The 23963-nt window shown below is 39.4% G+C and overlaps 1 protein-coding gene across 1 annotated transcript in view; it reads right to left on the minus strand.

Moving 5' to 3' along the window:
- Positions 1–23963, minus strand: part of AK9 (adenylate kinase 9) — a 185071-nt gene that overhangs the window by 10433 nt on the left and 150675 nt on the right. Inside the window, exons 30-35 of the mRNA XM_025382428.1 lie at positions 13873–14085; positions 13300–13518; positions 11685–11898; positions 6378–6579; positions 3847–3993; positions 3519–3739 (exon numbers count right to left, since the gene is read on the minus strand). Of these exons, the coding sequence (XP_025238213.1) occupies positions 3519–3739; positions 3847–3993; positions 6378–6579; positions 11685–11898; positions 13300–13518; positions 13873–14085 (1216 nt within the window). The remainder of the gene's footprint in view (positions 1–3518; positions 3740–3846; positions 3994–6377; positions 6580–11684; positions 11899–13299; positions 13519–13872; positions 14086–23963) is intronic.

Raw genomic sequence — 23963 nt, forward strand, 5'->3', positions numbered from 1 at the left:
AGCAAGGAACTGAGGTCCTCAGTCCAGTAACAATCAAGGAACGGAATCTTACCGACATCACACGAGTGAGCATGGCAGTGGGCCCTTTCCCAGTTGAGCCTTCAGAAAATACCATAGTCTTGGCTGACACCTTCACTGTAGCTTTGTGAGAGACTACCCAGCTAAACTGTCCAGATTTCTGACCCACAGGAACTCTGTGTGTGTGTGTGTGTGTGTGTGTGTGTGATTTGCAGTTGCTAAATTTTGGACTAATTTGTTACACAACAATAGATAACAAATACACTATTCTATCTGTTGCTTATTATACAGATGAAAAGGCTAAGAAGTCCCAATATTGATTTTCTACAAAGAATATTACACTATTATGATACTATAGTGGTACTATAACATGTAGTACTACAGTACAATAATACATAGCATTATTAAGGTATATAGTATTAAAATACAAAGTATTATTATATCATACTAGATGGTGCTATACTATTATAATACTATCTATTCCTAGGTTGCTCTTTAGCTCAGATGTACTGAACCTTACCAATCCTGACAGGTTTAGTGACAGGGTAATTTAGAATCATGTGACTTCAAGTCTCAAAAGACACCCAAATGTCTCTTTTTCTAATTATTGGGATATTCTTGATGACATCTGGCAATATCTATGTACCCTCTTCCGGAACGTGGCAGGAGGAATCTCTTTAATCCTCTAGCCCCAGCCTTGCACCATCTCACTGATCAGGGTAAATATTGGCCTCCTGATAGGGGAGGATCATTTGAACAGTATACAAAAGAAACAGAGCATGAAAAAAAAATCAAAACTAAATTCAAACAATCAAGTACAAGCTAGATTATCAGGGGGACGCTGAAGCAGAAGAGAACAGGACAGATTTCACTGAGATGAAATTATGTGTGGCAGAGGCAGGCACTGGAATCATGTAGTGGATCCTCAGTTCCGTCTCCAGGGCTGACACACCCACCCTGCAGCTGCTGGACACCCCGGCGCTGATGGCTCACAGCTGGACTGGAAATTGCCCTTCTATCACAGCTTACACAAGTTATACCCCCCCCCCCCCCCCCGGGGAGGCCTGTGGTCAATGACAGGCTGATGTGAGGGTGGAGAGGATACAAAGCCTGGACCCTCCCCCTACTCTGGGGACATTTTGAAGGTCCCTCCCAGAACCAGTGTTTCCCCAGGATCTACTGAGGGCTTCTGCTCCCACCACACTGCAGGTTAGTTTCTCCCTCTACCGAATTGGACCATCCTGACTTGTCCACAGGCGTATCTCCTGATTAGAGTTGCTGGATAAAATAAAGGACACTGCTGGGTGCTGTGGCTCACGCCTATAAACTCAGTGCTGTGGGAGGCTGAGGTGGGAGGATTGTTTGAAGCCAGGAGTTTGATACCAGCCTGGGAAACAAAGTAAGAATGCCCCCTCCAAACTCTATAAAAACATTAAAAAAATTAGCTGGGCATGGTGGCATGCACCTGTAGTCCTAGCTACTGGAGAGGCTGAGGCAGGAGGATCCTTTGAGACTAGGAGATCAAGGCTGCAGTGAGCTACGATTGTACCACTGCACCCCAGCCTGGGGAAGAGAGCAAGCTCCTCTCTCAAAAAAACAAAAAAAAAAATTAAAGAATGCCTGGTTAAGTTTGAATTTTAATAGTTTTTAGTATAAGTATACCCTATGCAATTATTTGTGATATACTTATAGTAAATAATTATTGTTTATCTGAAATTTAAATTTAACTGGGTGTCAGTTGGGCATGGTGGCTCACACCTGCAATCCTAGCACTTTGGGAGGCAGAGGGGGGTGTATCACCCAAGGTCAGGAGTTTGAGACCAGCCCGGTTAACATGGTGAAACCCTGTCTCTACTAAAATACAAAAAATTAGCCAGGCGTGGTGGTGCACACCTGTAGTCCTAGCTACTCAGGAGGCTGAGGCACGAGAATTGCTCAAACCCAGGGAGGGGAGGTTGCAGTGAGCAGAGATCACACCACTGCACTCCAGCCTGGGTGACAGAGTGAGATTCCTTCAAGAAAAACAAACTGGGTGTCCTGTGTTTTTAGTTGCTAAATCTGGCAACTCTACTCCTGAAAGTACTTTCTGGTAAAACTTCTGCACGTGACTTTTCATCTTGAGTCTGTTTCTAGGGAACCCAGTCTAAGACAGGGAGGGTGAAATAGAGTAACAGAAAGATGAGTGAGGCACAGCTTTCGCTTCAAAGTCTGCTGTGGAGTGTTTTCCAGTGCGATCCCATCCAGAGCTTATTGAGATATTTCTAAAAACTCAATTCTCCCTTCCCTTGCACTTTTATCTTCATGCCTTATGATCTGTAGGTGAAAACAGATTTGTAAACAAACAGGAACCAGAGATACTGGTTATGCCCACATGATGAAGCAAATGAAGATACAGTGATGCAGTTATTATTGGAATCCTCACTGCATTTTTCTTTGTACAGGATTCTCTTAGTCACATTGCTCCCATAAACCTCATCATACCTTCTCTGTAGTTTCTGAAGTTAAACAAAATCATGAAACAGATGTCTGTGAGACCCCTACAGATCATATCTTTGTAGTCATCACTCTTTTTAGAGATATTAGATGTTGATAACTTTCCTTGTATTTTGTGTATTTTCAGAGAACAGTCAAGAAACTAATGAGAATATATAATCAAACATGTGCTTCTGTGAATCCCTAATATAGATTAAAAGACATTTTAATGAGCAAGTTCAGTTTTTTTTTTTTATGGACTCAACATTTACATCATACTATAATGGGTGTAAATAGTAAAAATAATTTTAATTCTAGATTCCTAAATCAAATTTTGCTCTGCAATCATGGACCCATATAACTACTCCACACATTCTGAAAAATAGCTTCTTACTATTCCAAACACTATATACCCTTTTAGTGAGAGATCATGCATTATTTTTATGTCCTAGATTCACAGAGGCATTCAATAAATGATAGCTTGGGTAGCGGCAGTCATTTATTAGGACAAACATGCCCACATGTCATAGTCTATTTTGGCTGCTATAACCAAATGCTACAGACTGAGTGATTAATAAACAACAGAGATTTACTGCTCACAGTTTTTGAGACTGGGAAGTCCAGAATCAAGGTACCAGGAAATCTGGTATCTGGTGAGGCACTGTTCCTCATAGATGGTGCTCTCGCTGTATTCTCATGTGGTAGAAGGGGCAACCTGGCTCCCTCGAGCCTCTTCTATAAGGGCTCTAATCCCATTCATGAGGGCAAGCCCTCATGATCTAACCACTTCCTAAAGGTCCCACCTCTTAATACTATTACACTGGGGATTCGGTTTCAGCATATGAATTTTGAGTGATACAAATATTCAGACCATAGCATCACAATAATTGAATAATAACTATATATATAAAATACTGATGAAGTCATGCCTGACTCATGTTCAAATGGAATGAATTACAGTAACATGAGTCAGGCATGTTTACACTTTAAATTAGTATTTTATTCTACCTTAAAAAGTGCTTTCTTACCTGCTTTTATTCTCTCCAGGTATGTCTGCATATATTTATTCACCATTTGAACATTCTTAATGACTTCATTCCATACCCACCACTTGCTGTGAAATCCATCAATCACATACCAGTTCTGATGCTGTTCTTGATAGTATTGCCTAATCTCACCAATATTTTTCTGATACTTTACATTATGGACAGCTATAATTTGTGTGCTATTGTGCAATGGATAAGGCAATCTAATAGAGAAACAGAGAAAGTATGGAGAAAGCTGTTCAAAACATATCTTTTTCCTCTGTATGATTAAAGTTTATTCCTTTTTTGTTGTCTTCATCATGCACGTTACCTTTGTTCATTTTCTTTTTCTAGGAGCAATCTTTTGAAAATCTCCTTGGAAGGCACACTCAATTCAAAGATGACCATGGGAATGATTGACCTGGCTTCCAAGAGATTCATTTGATGTTTAGTTACAGGATATCCATCGATGACAACACTAACAAGGAAAAACATGAAAATTAAAATTCCACATTTCTTTTTCTCTTGTACTTCCTTTCTGTCTTCTGGAACCAGTCTGTCTCTTTAGGAGTAGCCCCATGCTTTTCCTTATGTAACTCAATTTATTTTCTTCACACTTTGCCCTCTTCATCTCTGCATCTTTAATCTCAGTCAGGCCAAGAGCCATGAGGTGGGCAGGACACATCCAAACATAGTTCAGAAGGTGGGCGTAGGAAAGAGCTCTGAATTTCTACACTCAGCATGCTGGAGATAGATTTTGGCAGAATTTGAGAGATAACTCCCACAGTACCTTGAACATTGTGTTCAACTGGTGCTATTAATCTAAACATGAAAGAGTATAGCTTTACAGACAGATAACTTTAGATTTAAAATCTGGTTTGAACTTTCTGAGAGAAAATGATATTTAACTCTTAGAGTTGTTTTAAAGATTGGAGACCAGGTATGTAAAGCAACTAGAGTAGGACCTGGTACATATTAGATGCTCAAGAAGTAGTATTTTAGTCAGAGACTAAGCCAATATGGAAAAAAAAGTGTGCTCTAAGCTTGCTTTTTGCAGTAAATGCTCTGTGAGAAGCCTGAAAGTGCAGCTGGGGGAGAGTTGGTGAGAGCGGCCCTATAATATTTGGGTGGGAATCATTCCATCAGGACCCATAATGCATGCCTCTGAGCAGAAATGGCTAGGAGAATTTAAACTAGTTCAATAAATTGAGATAATGAGATTGTCACTAACAAACTGAGAGGAGGGGAAAAAAAGGCTGGTTATAGTATCTAGCCCCCAAGGTCAGGAAACTCCCTGTGAGGTGGGAGCAAGCTGGGCATGCTGGCGTCAGGTGGTCATCAGGGAGCTTGGTTTGGCCTAAGCCACAGGATGCCCTGCCTCAGTGCTTTCCAGCTGTTAAAGCAAACTAAATATGGCCACACTTCTGTATCTGAGTTATTGTGGATGAACTGTGACCTAACTTAATAGTCAGACAAGATTGAAAACCTAACTTAGGAGTATGTGCCTATAACAATAACTGAGTCCTGGGCAATCCTAGTGGCTGTACTTCAACCACTCATGGGTTCCTAAGTGTTTAAACTGTGTTCAAATAAGGCAAACACCAACCTGTAACCAATCCAGCTGTTTCTGTATCTCACTGCCAATTTCGGTACATCATTTCCATTTTTTGTTTATAAATCTTCTTCCACCATGTGGCTGCGCTGGAGTCTCTATGAATCTGCTGTCATTCGGGGGGCTGCCCAATTTGTGAATTGTTCATTGCTTAATTAAACTCCTTTAAATTTAATTCAACTGAAGCTTTTTTTTTTTTAAAATAACAGCTGAGTCTCTAGGCACTGGCCTACAATTCTACAGCAGAGGGGATTGTTGGCTAGGCTGGCCTCATAGAGAATGTATGAGGGTGCCATTGTTGTTTTTTTAATCAAGAGTAGCTCAACTTACTTGTTCTGTGAAGAGTCACTTGAGTGGCCCTCAGGATTAGGGAAATTCTGGGTGAATGAGCAGTCATTGTCCTGGTATTAAGGTGGAATGAAATCTTTTTGACTCAACCATGATTGCCTCACTGAGGTCCTTCTTATGCAAAGCTGAACACCAGGGAGGAGATAATTCAATTTGGGTAAGACCCGGGGCCTTTTCTGGGGATAAAGTCTGACAAACCAGAAGCTGCTCCCCAATAAATGAACTCACGAGAACTGTTCAAGGACTTAATTATGGGTCACAGATAAGGAAAGGCAAGGAGGCTCCTAATAGAAAACCTTGAGTAAATTAGGGGGGTTCTAGGTCAGTGAACTGTGCTCAAGACCAGGGCCTCAGGTTTCATGGGGAGGGCTTTTACTACTGGGTATGGCCCGTGGCTATGCTGGAGGAGCAAAGGTGAGAAGTGTAAATGGAAGCGACAGCTCAAGTGCATAGCTTTCTTGTCCAAATGTGGTGTTAAGGGAGAGGCACTGCTACCTGTGCAGAATGCTGGGCCAGACACAGACCATCTCCATTGGACCAGCACCTGGGGGACAGGGGAGGGCCACTTCTCCATCACTTCATGGGGCAGTGAGAAGAACTCCTGGAGTGTAGAAGTCACATTGGCCTCCTTTGTTTAAGTCTGAAGCCTTTTGGACCACTCAGGGGTTGCTGGAGAGAGTGAAGGGGCCTGCCTGCTAATCTGGCATGTGAATTTTCAAGCCAAGTTTTTGCTTGACAGAAAATTCAAATATGTAACCATATAGGTGTCCAGAGTTTGAGAGAAGTAGATCATACCCTTTTATAAGAGCTGTAAGCCCTATGTAAGTGTTTTAAATCATGAGCCAGCAGTTTCTTGAAAGATTTAATTCCCTCTGTCCCATCCTCTCACCCCATTCACTTACCCTGCAGTACCGCACACACTTTCCATCAGAGAAAGTTCTAAGGCTTGAATAGCCAGTTCATCAGGTGCTGTCATTCCTTTATGAAGATGCCAATTTAACATAAGTGCCAGCTCTGTGTCCGGGTGAGTGTTTAGTACATAACGCAAAGCTCCTCCTATTGATAAATGCTTTAACCCATATTCGCTTGTAAATTTTTTGGCAACTGAAAAACATAAAACTTTTAAATTAAATTAAGTGATTTAGATTCAAGGGGAACATGTGCAGCTTTGTTACATGGGTATATTGCATGATGCTCAGGTTTGGGCTTCTAATGATCCCGTCTCCCAAGTAGCAAACATGGTGATGGCAGTGGCTGCTGCCATCACGCTGGCTGCAGCTGCCCAAACCATGCTGCAGACCCAGGCCTCCTGCTCTATGGAGCAGGCAGGAGCCCCATCCTCCTGGGCGTGGCTACAGACACTTAAACTGCTGCTGTGGGTCTGAGCCTCCCTGTGCTCTTGGAGGCAGCCAGGAGCAGGTAAGATCTGCCCTCTTGGGTGCAGCTGCAGCCGCCTGACTCACAGCTGCAACTCTAGGCCTCCTGCTCCAGGGAGCAGGCAGAAGCCATGGACAAGCCAGAACCCTGCCCCTTCTGAGTTGGCAGGATGGGAGCTCCCTGGGTGCAGCTTGGGGGGTTCTCCCAGGTGCAGGACCCAGGCATCTCTGCATCTCTGCAGCCTGCATCCTCAGGGGCCTGGGAACCTCCCCAACCCCTGCAGGCTCAGTGGTGTCTGCTCCCACTGTCTGGCCTCTCTCTGCTCCTGGCCCTACTCCCATCTCTGAGCAGGGGTTGGGGCCAAGCCCAGGGGCCATAAATAGCAGTGGGTGGCAGATTGATTCCTAGGCAGAAGGGGGTGGGTCCCCAGTAAGGCCCCAGGTGCCTCTTCTGGGCCTACCCAGGGCCACCCATGGACCAATCAGCAGGCACTTCCTCCCCTCTGAGGTCCATAAAAGCCCTGGGCTCAGCCAGAGCAGGGAGAGGATGACCAGAGGACGAAGAGGGCAGAGAGATGACAGGATGACCAGCTGCAGAGAGAAGTACCCTCTCTGCTGACAGTGGAGTACCCTCTCTGTTGACAGCTGGAGAGGACAGGATGACCAACTGCAGAGAGAACCACCAGTTGCAGAGAGGAGCTACCCTCTCTGCTGAGAGCTGCAGAATGCCCTGCCAGCAGATAGGAGCCACCCTCTCCAGGGCCTCCTCTCTGCTGAGAGCAGCAGACATCAGGACAACCAGGAGCAGAGAGGAGTTACCCTCTCCAGGGCCTCCTCTCTGCTGAGAACTGAACACTGGACAGATGACCTGCCTGCACAGAGGAGCCACCCACTGTGGGTCTCCTCTGAGCTGCTGTAACACTCAATTCACATTTGTCTTTTTCACTGTTCAGTTATCTGCCTACCTCATTCTTCCTGGATGCAGGACAAGAATTTGGGTAAAGCTGCTGCAGCCACAGAGGTTTCAAGCCAGAAAAGATCCAACCCAAAGATACCAGAACAGTAGTACCCAACAGATAGTGAAAAACAAAACTCTAAATTTATTTCATTTCACGAATTTATCAGTTCACCTTAGTTTTAGACTCTGGCTGATTATATCAACAGCAAGCTAATTTTCACATTTCTCAATGAAATTTCAAAAATTAAAATTGCCATATTTTATGGAACTAATAACTGTCAAAGGTCAGTCATTAACAGTACTTCAGGTCTGTGGCTGATAGATCTGGTTAATGCGCCAAATCTGCTTTTTTTTTTTTTTCTTTAACAAACCAATTTTAAGGGTTTTCTTTCTTCTGCATGAGGTAGCAAAATTTTTGAGAGCTTTGCAAGTCATCTTATATGTACTCTTAATATCTGGTAGTATGCCCCAAATAACAATATAACACTCCTGTTTCACTGAATCATATCATTCTCCTTTCTGTCCATTTATGGACTCCATGATGCAATCAGCATTGCATAACCTATACAGTTAGATCTCAGTTAATACTCTAGGAAATAATTTTTTTTTTTTTTTTTTTTTGAGACGGAGTCTCGCTCTGTCGCCCAGGCTGGAGTGCAGTGGCGGGATCTCAGCTCACTGCAAGCTCCGCCTCCCGGGTTCACGCCATTCTCCGGCCTCAGCCTCCGGAGTAGCTGGGACTACAGGCGCCTGCCACCTCGCCCGGCTAGTTTTTTGTATTTCTTAATAGAGACAGGGTTTCACCGTGTTAGCCAGGATGGTCTCGATCTCCTGACCTCGTGATCCGCCCGTCTCGGCCTCCCAAAGTGCTGGGATTACAGGCTTGAGCCACCGCGCCCGGCCAGAAATAATTTTTAAAATGTATAATGGCACACTTGACATTTCAATAGTGACTTACAGCCAATGAGGAATTTTTCTTCCATGACTTTATTTGATATTTTTAACTATTTCATCAGGTGGGTGGAATTGATATTGAAATTTTGATTTTATAGATGAGGGGAACTGATTTGTCCAAGGTTACATAGATGTTGCCATTGGCTGAAGGAAGACTCACACTGGCTTCTCCTGAGTGAGACAATAGATAGATAAATGGATTCTAGTAGCTAGTAAACGTGGGTGTGCTCTGTTGTGTGTATATTCTTTGCCTGAGCACTGTGTGGAAATAGCAGTGGGTGGAGGATACTGACGACCCTACTCATCCCATGAGGATGGTGATTGACCAGGGACCACCATCAGGACCATCCAATAAGGAAGTTCCTGTGAGAGCCACAGAGCATGTAACTTCAGCTTTGCACAAATGCTGGAACGAGATATTTTTTTTTTTTAAAGTTCTAACAATAATTAAGCTCCTAAAATTTGACACCTTGTTTAAAAATCAACCACCATTTCAACAAAAAAATGAGATATCAGGTAATCTACATTTTCACTTTGTGCTCTGGATGTGGGATCTCATTTTGCATGTCAATGTTCTGCTGTCTTTGGAAAACATCATTATCTTTGTGAACATTTAGGATATGATTATGTCAGAGGCACGCAAACCAGAGCAACTCCATCTTGAGTAGGGGCTGGGTAAATAAGGCTGAGACATGCTGGGCTGCATTCCCAGACAGTTAAGGTATTCTAAGTCACAGGATGAGACAGAAGGTCAGCACAAGATACAGGTCATAAAGACCTTGCTGATAAAACAGATTGCAGTAATGAATCTGTTTTTTGCTGGCTAAAACCCACCAAAACCAAGATGGCAATGAGAGTGACCTCTGGTTGTCCTCACTGCCACACTCTCACCAGTGCCATGACAGTTTACAAATGCCATGACAACGTCAGGAAGTTACCCTATGTGGTCTAAAATGGGGAGACATGAATAATCCACCCCTTGTTTAGCACATCATCAAGAAATAACCATAAAAACGGGCAACCAGCAACCCTTGGGGCTGCTCTGTCTATGGAGCAGCCATTCCTTCACTTTCCTAATAAACTTGCTTTCGCTGTACTCTATGGACTCGCCTTTAATTCTTTCCTACGCGAGATCCAAGAACTTTCTCTTGGGGTCTGGTTCTGGACCCCTTTCCTGTAACAATTATAGACTCTTTTGTCACGTTAAGAACTTTATAAAGCCAAAATAAACTTTTCATCTGAAGAGCTGGAACATAAAACTCCCTTCTCTCTCTAAAAAAGAGAACAAAGAGTTCTCTATTCAGTCAATCTTTAAGACTTACTGTTTTCCTTGGAAATGTATCCTATATCTGCCCTTTCCATTCTGTTCTGATTGTAACCACCCACTGTTCTTTTTGTTATCATGTCATGTTGAAATACTACAACCAACCAAGTTTTGGACTATTTGCCCTAAAGTCCAAAGCTACACAAAACATTACAGGAATACAGTTTATCAAATGCCTTTCCAGCAATGATTAAGAAAATTATGTATTATTATTACTTGTTTTGAGACAGGCTCTCACTCTGTTGCCTAGGGTGGAGTACAGTGGCATGATCATGGCTCACTGTAGCCTCAATTTCCTGGGCTCAAGTGGTCCTCCCACCTCAGTCTCCTAAATAGTTGGGACTACAGGCATGTGCCACCATGCCCAGCTAATGCTTTAATTTTTTTGAAGAGATGAGGTCTCACTATGTTACCCAGGCTGGTCCTGAACTCCTGGGCTCAAGTAATCCTCCCACCTTGGCCTCCCAAAGTGCTGGGATTACAGGCATGAGCCACTGTGCCTAGTATAGTAGATTATATTTATAAAATATGTTCATATACTTTATATACTTAGGATATTTGACTATAATTATGAATATTAGTTTGTAATTTCTTGCATTGTCTTGGTTAGGTTTTGATATTAGGGTCATGTTAATTAAAAAATGGATTTGTATCCTATATGCCTTTTTGGCTGTATGAACCATATTCCTTAATAAAAAAGAAAATAAAAATAAGTTGGGAAACTTACTCTTTCTCCTTGCTATGGGAGAGCTTATAAAAATACAGGCATTATCTCTTGAGTTTTTAATTCTTTTAAAATTTGCTATAATTTTTGTCTAAAACAATTTGATCCTGGGCCATTTCAGAGTTGGGTTATATTTTCGAATGCCTTCTCTTCGATGGTTATTGGTCTATTTAGGTTTTCTATCTTGTTTTGAGTCAATCTTGATAGTTGGTTTTCTGAAAAGTGGCACTAGTTTTCAGGGTGAAGTCATTCTCACAGGATTAACAAGAATTCTGGACAGAAATATAGTTATAATAAGCCTGAATCAGGCTGCAGCTTTGACCCAGTTACTTGTAACTGAAAGTCACATAGCGTAGTTACTGACCACTGGCATCCCCATCATTCCTATAAACAGGATTTCTGATGTTCAACTCATAAGGCTTTCTGTTTAAGATAGATAGGATCTCTGATGTTAGACTAATAAGGCTTTTGTTAAGGAATTCCTTAAGCAGAACCTAAATGTCAGCAGAATAGCTGACACCAACAGGAGGTTTAAAGACCCCCACAGAGGAACTGAATCAGCAGGAGAATTCAGTTTCTTCATCTCCCTGTCCCATGACTTCAACCTGCATTCTTCAACCAATCAATGATTTTTGCACTTCATTCAGCCCACTCCAAAACTCTTAAAAACCCTAGCCCCAAATTCCTCAGGGAGACAGATTTGAGATTTCCTCCTGTCTCCTCACTCAGCCACCCTATGATTAAATGTCTTTTTCTGCTGCAGCCCAGTGTCCTGGTGAATTGACCTGCCATGTGCATCGGGTAATGGACCTGTTATAGTCAACAAGCAGATTCTTTTATGCTTGAGGGAAACAAAGGCAAACATACGCTCACCTGTAGTTTTCCCAGATTTTGGAGGCCCCACAATTATAATCCTAATGGGCACAGTAGGCTTAGGTTTGGGTTGGCGGATATATTTGATTGGGTTCTTCATAAATTTTTCTCTTGTTTCTTTACTAGATAAAAAATAAATATACTGACGATGGATTACAGGATAAATTGGATTCTCTGCATTTTCAACTGGCTTGATTGTCTCTCCTTCACTTAGCTGCAACATATACACAGTTGAATTTGAAAGTTAGTTTGAATTTATACAGCACTTCCCTGAAATACATTTGAAAAAAGCAATTCATAACACAAGAAAAAAATTTCCTTACAGAATAGGAAAACTAATTATAATCAACAATTAATATTAAACAACTGTGGAAAAGTACACATTATTTTACAGCCGTATGTAATCAATGGAATAGTTCTTAATTGGCCTTCAGTTTATGACAATTATAGTCCTTCTACTTCCTTTATAGTGTGTTTAGTGTATACTGAATGTTTCTGTCAAAGAGCCTAAGAGGTTTGCATTTATTCACAGACCAATTTATCCTCACTAAGAGGTCCATTCCTAAGGTGATGTTATGGATTGAATTGTTTCTCCCTTACCTCCTCAATTTCTGTTTGAGGCCCTAGCACCCAAAGTGACGGTATTTGAAGACAGGGCCTTTAATAAAGGAGGTAATTAAGGTTAAATGAGGTCAGAAGGATGGAACCTGAATCTGGTGGGACTGGTGTCCTTACACCGGGGTAGGCACACAGAAAAGACCACGTGAGGACACAGTTAGAAGGCGGCCAACTGCAAGTTAAGGAGAGAGGTCTTGCCTTGTCAGAAAAACCAACCCTGCTGGTACCTTGATCTTGAACTTTTAGCCTTTAGAACTGTGAGAAAATAATTTCTGTTGTTTAAGCTACCAAGTGGCATTTTGTTATGGCAGCCAGAGATGACTAATACAATTGGGTTCTTGGGTTATCTTTTGGAGTATTCTAGTAGGGCAAACCCCACTGGGTTCTCTTCTGTATTTTTGTACAGTTCAAATCCCACTCACATACACATTAAGAGCTATCATGAAAGGGAAAAATACACCTAAAAGGCAGCCTAAGGTGTGGGTAGGAATGAAGTTGGAGGAGTGGTTCCACATCTTTGCATTGGTGATGATGAAGACTGGGCAATTGATCAATGCTATGTTTGAATATCTTTTTATAGCATCAGATGGGCAAGCGTCAGCCATCCCTGGACTTGACAGAGTAGGTGTGAAACAGTATGGTGATATTGCTCCTCCCTGAGAGCTACCTCAAGACAGTTGCTACAGATCAATGGTAGTGTCAACATTGTAATTCTTGGGCTAGAGTGAAGTCCATGGATGGGAGTAAAGGCTAGAGATAAGGAGAAACTCAGGGGGAGGTAGGGGTGTCTGCTCTATGTTATACAGTTGGTGATAAAAGAAAAGTTGAAAGTTTAATGATTCCATTTTAAATTCCAAAGTATTTTTATAGCTAGATGAGACTACTATACAATACTTACAATTTTTGAAATTATCCAGTCTTTTTCCTTTTAAGAAAGACATACCTTTGAAAAAAATAAAGAAGGAACATGGCTTTCAGGTGCATTTGCTGAAATTACCTTTACGGGGTCCCAATAGCCAAATGAGCTTATATACTTGTAGGTAAAGCTGAGCATTTTCTGGGCAAGGGCTGCTGATATCGGATGACATTTCTCAAAAATGCTTGCACGATTTTCCACCAGTGGTTTCAGTTTCATATTCAATGTATATTGTACAATGTGATTTTTCCGAGCTCCATTAATGGAAATTATTGGTATCAAATACCTCTCAAGTTCATCCTGATAAGAAAAGTCATAAAAACAAATATATTTAGTGAGAAAAAGGCTGGTAGTATTTAGTCACAGCATGTACACACTGCTGGTGACTGACTACTTCAGTCCAGAACACAAATAATTTTCAGCTTCCAAGTGGCTGCATGTTGGTGATTAAACTTACTCTGACCCTCTGTGGCTTCCACGTTGCTCTTAAATTATGGACTTACTGCATAATTGTTAAATGATACTGATAAAAGGAAATACAGCCCTAAAATATGCATTTTTGAAATGTTTAAAAAATGGCATGAACTAAATTGCTTTAGTCTGATTCTCAAATGTTACTTTTTGAATTATAAAAAGTGAAGGAAAAGTAATAACCTGTATTGTTTGTAAATTATGTGTATCTGATTCAAATTTTTCTCCTAGTTCACCTCTCAGGCGCTCAATTGCATCAGCTTCCTGTTCTTCATCTTCCTCACCACTCATCTCTTCCTCATCTTTTGGAAACTCATCTTCAAGGATGTTTTCAATATCATCATTGTCTTCTTCCAGTTCTTCCTCACTAATCTCTTCATCATCTCTAACAACATTCTAAGGAAGAAAACATTCCCTTTTACTATACATGTAAAATATGTAACAAAAGACACTATTAACAAATCATCTGGAATATTTTGTAATGGCTTGATATTGGTTGGTATTGTATGTTGACATTCATCGAGTAACACAATAAAGTTTTAAATATCTGACATTTTTGGGGGTGTTATAGAACCCTTTTTTGTCATGTTGCCAGAATTATTTTTCTGGTTCCTTCTCATTTAGGTAGACTATTTCTTCTAATTATTTTTGAATTTATTTTGGATTTGACTGGTTTTTTAAAATTTCTTTTTTCCTCCTTGAGGATGTGACTTTATGTTTATAGTTGCTGGTAACTTCTGGGTTCCTTCAGGGGTGAAGCCTCTGTGCGTGAGTTCCTCGGTTACCACCGAGGTTACCATCTTTAGATGATGGCTTTCTCAGTTGCTGGTTGTAGTAGCAGTGTGCTCAATGTGGAGCGGGTTCACTGTCTCAGTTTTCTGCCTGGCTCCTAGTGTAGGCTGTAGCCCGCTGCTTCTTTCAAAGGGTCTGTGGTTTCTTTCAGTTTTCCTGTTCAGTCCCTATGTTGCTTCTTGGAAAAACGTTCATAGTGTGAATCTCTACACATTATTTTGTCTTTCCAAGTGGGGAGGCATGCTAACACTGCCTCCAACCTGCCATCTTGGAAAAATTGTTTAAAAATTTCTTTGGTACTCAGAATTTTAATACTTTCAAGACTCTGGCCCCAAAGTTGTCCCATAAATAAATACAGAGACAAAATATTAAATGTTATTTATGTTTATGATTGTCAGAATGTTACATGTTTTTGATGATCTTCAGGAACAATATTTAATGCAGTTCAAAGAGTATAAAACACTAGTTGTCTCAACTGGGACAAGATGTTTCCTCATCTGTAAAATAAGAATAATAAAAGTACCTCACAGGGTTGCTGGAAGCATTAAATTAGTTAATACATGCAAAGCCATTAGAAAAGTGTCTGGCACATGGTAAATATGTGAACGTTAGCTATTATTATGCTCTTATAGCTATTACTGTCACTTTGTGTAAAGCAGGGTACAAATAGAACAGCAAATACCTTTTCAGAGGCCACAGCCTATCTGAGAAAATGAGAATAATACATTAGTGATTATTAAAGACCATGACAGGATATTGGTACTAAGTTGTATTGTGTAGGTTTTAAGTGCTATAGTTCACTTTGCACAAAACTGAACCCTATAATAATCATCCTCCTGCACTGCCTCCACACTGTTCTCCCTGTAGTGTTCCTTGTTTCAGTTGGAGAACTACCCTCCAGCCTGAAACCTGGGAATTATCTAGACTCCCAGGATGAGAGTCCTGGATGGGAAGGGATGGGGGGTTACAAAGGACTGTAATTCTAAATAATGCTCAACACTCCCTCCCTTGCGGCCCCTCTCCATGTTTGCCTTCAAATTGTCTCTTGCCTGCAATTTTCTGGCTATTTCCTAATCCTTCTAAATGACCAGGCCTCTGGTCCTGTGAAAGGTGCCTGGAGATGGGATTTGGACTTGTGAGTGCAGGGAGGAAGATGAGAGCATAAGGACCCATTCCTGCCCAAGCTCCCCTTTCTCCAAAAGGAGTTTCGCTATGGAGCAGGGTTTTTCAGTTCTGGTTCCTTTTAAAGAAGTTTGAGATCATTTAGTCTCCTTAAGACTTGTTCCTTTTTATTATATCTTGTCAATTTTCTATCCTGATATTTAATTTTCTAAGGATCATTGCAAGTATAGTGGGATAGGTCTACACTACAAGCTGGGACATCTTAGCTCCAGATGAACTTATGCTCACCTCTCTGGCTCCACTGAACAGCTCCTACAACTTTTTATTAAAAATTGAAATTGTACAATTTTAAAAAGAAATTCATTTTTATTATAAAGAAATTATATAGTATTGTATAAGATAAAAAGTAGAAGTCTTTCATCACACTCCTATCTCTATTTCTACCCTCCTACCTGGAATTAATTTTGGTTAACAATTTGGTTAGGATCCTTACAAATGTTTTACTATATATATATATTTAATTACCTTGTATTTTAAACATAAGGGGGATTATTTTATTTTCTACAACTTTAAAAAAATTAGCAATATATTTAAATTTCTTTTCATATCAGAATATACATCTCAATTTTTTTCAATTAATTAAAAAATAATTTCAACTTTTACTTTAGATTGAGGGGTATGTGTGCAGGTTTGTTACAAGGGTATATTGCATGATGCTGAAGTTTGGGGTATGACTGATCGTGTCACCCAGATAGTCAGCATAGTACTCAATAGTTATTTTTTCAACCCTGTCCCCAACCCTCCTCCTAGTAGTTCTGAGTGTCTATTAATGCCATCTTTATGTCCATGAGTACCCAGTGTTTAGCTCCTACTTATAAATAAGAATACAGGGCATTTGGTTTTCTGTTCCTGTGTTAATTTGCTCAGGATAATGGCTTCCAGCCGCATCCACATTGCTGCAAGGGATATGAGTTTGTTCTTTTTTATGGCCATGTAGTATTCTACAGTATTATACATATGTAGCACACTTCCTTTATCCAGTCCATCATTGATGAGCCCCTATGTTAATTCCATGTCTCTGCTATTGTGAATAGGACTATGATGAACATATGAGTGCATGTGTATTTTTGGTAGAACAATTTATATTCTTTTGTATATATACCCAGTAATGGGATTGTTGGGTCGAATGGTATTTCTGTTTTGAGTTCTCTGAGAAATCTTCAAACTGCTTTCCACAGTGGCTCAGCTAATTTACATTCCCCTCAAGAGTGTATAAGCATTCCCTTTTCTTTGCATCCTCACCAGTATCTGTTGTTTTTTGACTTTTTAATAATAGCCATTCTAGCTCAGGCATGGTGGTTCATACCTGTGATTCCAGCACTTTGGGAGGCTGAGACTGGCAGATTGCTTGAGACCAGGAGTTTGAGACCAGCCTGGGCAAAATGGTTAAACCCTGTCTCTCCAAAATAAAAAAATAGCTAAGTGTGCTTCTATCGGCAGTCCCAGCTACTTGGAGACTGAGACAGGAGGACTGCTTGAGCCCTGGAAGTTAAGTCTGCAGTTAGTTGTGATGGTACCACTGTACTCCAGCCTGTCTCAAAAAAAAAAAAAAAAAAAAAAAAAAAAAAAGCCATTCTGACTGGTGTAAGATGGTATCTCACTGTGGTTTTGATTTGCATTTCTCTGCTGATTAGTGATGCTGAGCATTTGTTCAGATGTTGTTGGCTGCGTGTATGTCTTCTTTTGAAAAGTGTCTGTTCACATCTTTTGCCTACTTTTTAATGGGGTTATTTGCTTTTTGCTTGTTCAATTGTTTAAGTTCCTTATAGATTTGAAATATTAACCTTTGTCAGATGCATAGTTTGTGAATATTTTCTCCTATTCTTTAGGTTGCCTGTTTATTCTGTTGATAGTTTCTTTTGCTGTGCAGAAGCTCCATAGACTTAGGTCTTTAGTGGGAGCTAAGCTCCCATTTGTCAATTCTTTTTGGTACAATTAGTTTTGAGGACCAAGTCATAATTATTTCCCAAAGCCAATGTCCGGAATGGTGTTTCCCAGGTTTTCTAGGAATCATATAGTCTGAAGTCTCACATTTAAATCTTTAATTTATCTTGAGTTAATTTTTTTATATGGTGAAAGGTAGGCATCCAGTTTCATTCTTCTGCATATGAATAGCCAGCTAACCTGGCACCATTTATTGAATAGGGAATCCTTTATTACTTTTTGTTGTTGTTGGCCTTGTTGATCAGATGGTTGTAGGTGTATAGCTTTGTTTCTGAGTTTTCTATTCTGTTCCATTGGTCTATGTGTCTGTTTTTGTACTGGTATCATGCTGTTTTGATTACCGTAATCTAAGAGTATAAAGGTAGTGTGAGGCCTCTCGCTTCTTTTTTCTTGGGATTGTTTTGGCTGTTTGGGGCTCCTTTTTTGGTTCCATATGAATTTTAGAATAGTTTAAAAAATCTGTGAAGGATGATATTGGTAGTTTGATAGGAATAGCATTGAATCTGTAGATTGGATAGTATGACCATTTTAATGATACTGATTCTTCCAGTCCATGAGTATGAAACGCTTTTTCATTTGTTTTGTGTCATCTCTGATTTCTTTCAGCAGTGTTTTGTAGTTGTCCTTCGAGAGATTTTTCACTTCCTTGGTTAGCTGTACTCTTAGGTATTGTATTCTTTGGTGGCTATTGTAAATGGGATTGCATTTTTGATTTGGCTCTAAGCTTAAATGTTACTGGTATAAAGGCAACTAATTTTGTGCATTGATTTTTGTGTCCTGAAAATTTACCGAAGTTGTTTATTAGTTTCAGTGACCTTTTGGCAGAGTCTTTAGGGTTTTACAGGTATAGAACTACATTGTCAGCAAAGAGATAGTTTAACTTCTTTTCCTATTTGGATGCGTTTCTTTCTCTTCACTGATTGTTCTTGGCATCTTAGTATTTTTAACAGTCACATAGTATTTCGTAGTATCACAGTTCATTCAATCACTCTTCTATTTAAAAAATGTGTGTTTTTTTCTATAGAAAGCAGTTTAGAAAGTAACAAAACAAACAGTAAATGGTAATCACTTTTGACCCTCGTGATATTTGGTTCCTCTTTCCTGCCAGTGATTATGAGGAATTTAGCTAACTTACATCACTCCTCTTTCTGCCTGTTGCCCAGTTTTAGTCATATTTTCGCTGTTTATTTTGTAATCGAGTGCTTATAACTTTGAATACTATCTCTGAATCTCTATTTATTGAGCTGTTCTCTTCAGATGTCTGTTTTGATTCCCCGTCAAGAGGATGTCCTTACTCTTCCTTCCAAGTCTCCCTTTCTTCAGTTTCTAAGTATTTCGTCTCCAATATTATTACATTTATGTCCCTGTCCTATAATTGGAGTTCAGTATTTGGTGTTTCATGTAAAATTGATTCTAAAGATTAAAAGCAAGCAAACAGCATTTGATTGATTCTGAATATGGAAATCCAATAAACAGCACCTGCTATGTTAAATTATGTAACTCTTATTCACTACAGCTAGAGTTAGTAATACAGGGAATGCAATTCTATATAAAGAAACATGCACTACCCTAAGTAGAATGTTTCTAGTATCAAGACCAAACATCATTTTTTCTTCTCATTCAAAATCACGCTACAATTACATTTGCCCCATATTTGAATAATACTCTTATTGTCTCTCTCCACCTCCATATTTCTAGGCTTTTTTTGTTTGTTTGTTTTATTGTTGTTTGTTTTGTGAGCAGAAGCAGTGTTATTCATCATATAAATTGGCTACTCTTTTCAGGAAGAATATAAAAGAGGCTAATTTTCACAGACCTTAAGTATCTGAAAATTTTTCCATTTCATTTTCTCACATTATAAACAGTTTGGCTAGGTACAGAGTTCTAGGCTGAAAATCATTTTCACTTAGAATTTTGCAAGCATTGTCTTTGTCTTCTACTATACAGTATTGTTACTGAGAAGTCTGATACAAATCTTACCTCCATTCCTTTGTAGATATACTTTAAAAATTTTAGAAACAAGTGGGAGCTTCTCTTTATACCCGCCAATCTCGAATTTCATAAGGATATGTCTAATGCACATCTCTTTTTATTTATTCTGCTTGGCATTCGATGGGCCCTTTCAACTTGAAGACCTCCTGCTCTCTTCAATACTGGGAACTTTTCTTTTAACATTTCTTAGATTATTTCCTTCTTTATTTTCTGTTTCCACTGTTTTGAAATGCATATTGGATGTTGACCTTCCTGGATTGACCTCATAAATGTTCAGTTTTTTTCTTTCATATTTCCCGTCTCTTGCATTTTTTTAATATTTGAGAAACTTCTTGGACTTTTCCTTTTTTTCAGTTTAACTTTTAACTTGTTTTAGTTTTCATTAACTCTTTTTTGTTCTCTGACTTTTTATAGCATCTTCTTCCTGTTTTATGGATACAAGTTTCTTCTTGAATTTTCTGAGAGAAAGTGAAATTCTTTTAATATTTAATGATGTTTCCTGAGTTGTCCACTTGTTTTATGATCAATTGTTCTGTTTGTTTATGTTGGGTTTTCCTTTTGTTGGTGATTTTCCTCAAGTATATGGTAACCCTTGGTTGGCTATTCATTTTTATAAATGAAGGATTAAATTGATTAGTTCAGAGCAACTGCATGCTGTCTGTATATGAGCAGGTAATGTTGTATCACACTTCTATTTAAGATGTGAAGATGAGAAGATGCAGGAAGCCTGGACCTTGCCCCAAAACTGAAGGGTATCAACCAACATTCTGGGGACCTAGAATCTTCTAGACAGATTATTTCATCCCTTTAGAAATTATTTACCTTTTTTCTGTATAGGGCAAATGTCGCTGTTAAGTGAAGGGCTGGTAGAGGTGCCCTTAAGGAATTTTTCTGCAATTTACCCTCTTAGACTTTCTAGATATTCAAATTATATACAAATAATGAGTTTTATTCTTACTTTTTAATATGTATGCTATTTCTTTTTCTTACTTTGCTTTGGCTCACACCTATAGTACAATGTTGATTTTAAAAAATCCTAAAAATATCCTAAAAATCTTCACAAAAGACCATTTAAGAGACTCTCAGGCTAATTCTTCCCAGGGGGAAAAAAGGTTTTCATTTTTCTGTAAATAGTCATTTAATCTTGTAGAAGAGTGTTGTTTTCCCTGACATCATGCATCTCTTAGTCTTCAGGTTGGAAGATATATATTCTAAACTTCATGGTCTTGAAGATCTGCCTCAAATATGAAGAAATAAGTTTATTTAACCTCTAGCAGATAATAATAAACTGTAAACAACACTCCTCTCTCTCTACTATATTTGAGGTCTCTGGAGCAAGAAAAGCAGATTTTGAAGAGCAGTCAAAATTTGGAGGAAGCAAATGGCATAGGGTGAGTTTTCTGATTTTGTGCATTTGGGCAGTTTCAGAGTTGTGGTGGTTCAGTGTGACTAAAACTTTGGTAGAAAGCCAACTGACTTTCTGGATGGAGCAACCAGAGAAAGGAGCCACAACCAGGGCCACTGGAGAGTGAGGGTAAATGCCAGAGATGAGAGAGCCAGAGAAGAGAATACCAAACTCAATTTGTCCAAGACTCTGGCTAGCCTGTGAACCATGTACATATGGGCAGTTCAAGAACAGTATACACAGAGCTGCCATTCATTGCTGGAATGACAGAATTTTAAAGTTGATCTTACCAAGTTAATTGGCTGCTAAAACAAAACCTCATTTCTCTTTGGAGGTATATAGCAAAATCCAGAATCCCCACAATATAACATTTACAATTCTAGAATAGAATCCAAAGTTACTCAAAATATGAAGAATCATGAAAATTTGACCCATCCTCATGAAGAAAGATAATAATCAAATACCCAGCCCAGGTGTTAGAATCTGCCGCCCAGGCTGGAGTGCAGTGGCCGGATCTCAGCTCACTGCAAGCTCCGCCTCCCGGGTTCACGCCATTCTCCTGCCTCAGCCTCCGGAGTAGCTGGGACTACAGGCGCCCGCCACCTCGCCCGGCTAGTTTTTTGTATTTTTTAGTAGAGACGGGGTTTCACCGTGTCAGCCAGGATGGTCTCGATCTCCTGACCTCGTGATCCGCCCGTCTCGGCCTCCCAAAGTGCTGGGATTACAGGCTTGAGCCACCGCGCCCGGCCACCAAACAAGAACTTTTAAAGCAGTTATTATTACAATGATCAAAGAGGAAAAGGAAAATACACTTATAATAAATGAACAGAGAGGAAATCTTAGGAGAGAAATAGAAAATATAGAAACAAACCAAATGGAAATTTTAGAACTAAAAATACAATATTTGAAATTTAAAAAATTGTTGGTTGGGCTTAAATTATTTACCTTAAAGAAGAGAGAGAAAAAAGATGGAAAAAAATCAAGAGAGTTCCCAGGACATATGGAACAACAGCAAAGGTCTAACCTATGTGTAACTAGGGTATTATAAGAAGACGACAAAGAGTAAATGAGGCAGAAAAAATGTCTAAAGAAATAATGTCTAAAGTTTCCCCAAATTTAGTAAAAGACATAAATGTACAGATTAAAGAAGCTTAGTGGGCCCCAAACTAAATATGAAGAAAATGATATGTAGGCAAATCATAACCAAATTGTTAAAAAGCAAAGATACAGAGAAAAGAAAACACAGTAGGTGAACAATAATTCAGATGTCCAGCATTCCCATCCTTCTGATTTCCATCACACCAGAGGAATGAATGAAGAACACCAGAAATAGTAAATATCTGGATAAATGTAAAACAAGGCTTTCTTTCCTATTAATTTTTTGAAAATACATGTGACTAATATAAACATTAGAACTATTTCCTATGAGGGTTGTAATGTATTCAGTTGTAAAACACATCACAACTAGAGCATAAAGGATGTTAGCGGGTTGGAGATGAGTGAGGCAAATGGAGCTAGACAGTTCTAACGTTTATACAATATTACATTGAGTAATATTGACCCTAAGTAGAATGTGAAAAGCCAAGGATGTATTTGTAATTCTAGCATAACTACTAAAAAATGAAGCATAGAGGTATACTTAAAAAGGTAATAGATTTTCTTCTAGGGTTTTTATAGTTTTAGGTCTTACATTTAAGTCTTTAATCCATTTTGATTTTTGTATATGGTAAAAGGAACAGGTCCAGGTTCATTCTTCTGCATATGGATAGCCAGTTATCCCAGCACCATTTATTTACTAGGGAGTCATTTCCCCATTGCTTGTTATTGTCGACCTTGTCAAAGATCAGATGATTGTAGGTGTGCAGGTTTATTTCTGGGTTCCACTGCTCTATGTGTCTGTTTTTGTACCAGTGCTATGCTGTTTTGGTTCTGGACAAATATTTTATGACAAAGTCTCCAAAAGCAATTGCAACAAAAACAAAAATTGACAAATGGGACCTAATTAAACTAAAGAGCTTCTTCACACAAGAGAAACTATCAACAGAAGAAACAGACAACCTACAGAATGGGAGAAAATATTTGCAAACTATGCATATAACACAAGTCTAATATCCAGAATCTACGAGGAACTTAAATCAACAAGCCCAAAACAACAACCCCATTAAAAAATGGGCACAAGATATAAACAGACACTTAAAAGAAGACATAGACACAGACAACAAGCATGTGAAAAAATGCTCAATATCACTACTCATTAGAGAAATGCAAATCGAAAACACAGCGATGTGTTATCTCGTGTCAGTCAGAATGACTATTATTGAAAAGTCAGAAAATAACAGATGTTAGTGAGGTTATGAAGAAAAGGAAGTGTTGGTGGGAACGTAAATTAGTTCAGCCACTGTGAAAAGCAGTTTGGAGATTTATCAAAGAACTTAGAACTACCATTTAACTCAGCAATCCCATTAATGGGTATACACCCAAAGGAATAGAAATCGTTCTACCAAAAAGTCACATGCACACATGCAGTGCACTATTCACAATAGCAAAGACATGCAATCAACCTAGGTGCCCATTAATGGTGGACTGGATAAAGAAAATGTGGCACATATATACCATGGAATACCATGCAGCCATAAAAAAGAATGAATTCATATCTTTTGTAGCAACATGGATGGAGCTGGAGTCCATTATCCCAAGCAAATTAACACAGGAACAGAAAACCAAATACTGCATGTTCTCATAAGTGGGAGCTAAACTTCAAGTGCACATGGACACAAAGAGGGGAATAACAGACACTGGGGCCTACTTGAGGGTAGAGGGTAGGAGGAGAGCGAGGGTCAAAACACTACCTATTGGGTACTATGCTCACTATCTGAGTGACAAAATTATTTGTACACCAAACCCCGGCAACATGCAATTTACCCATGTAACAAACCTGCACATATACCCTCTGAACTAA

Source organism: Theropithecus gelada, chromosome 4 (genome assembly GCF_003255815.1).
Source record: "Theropithecus gelada isolate Dixy chromosome 4, Tgel_1.0, whole genome shotgun sequence".
In the NCBI taxonomy this organism is placed as follows: Eukaryota; Metazoa; Chordata; class Mammalia; order Primates; family Cercopithecidae; genus Theropithecus; species Theropithecus gelada.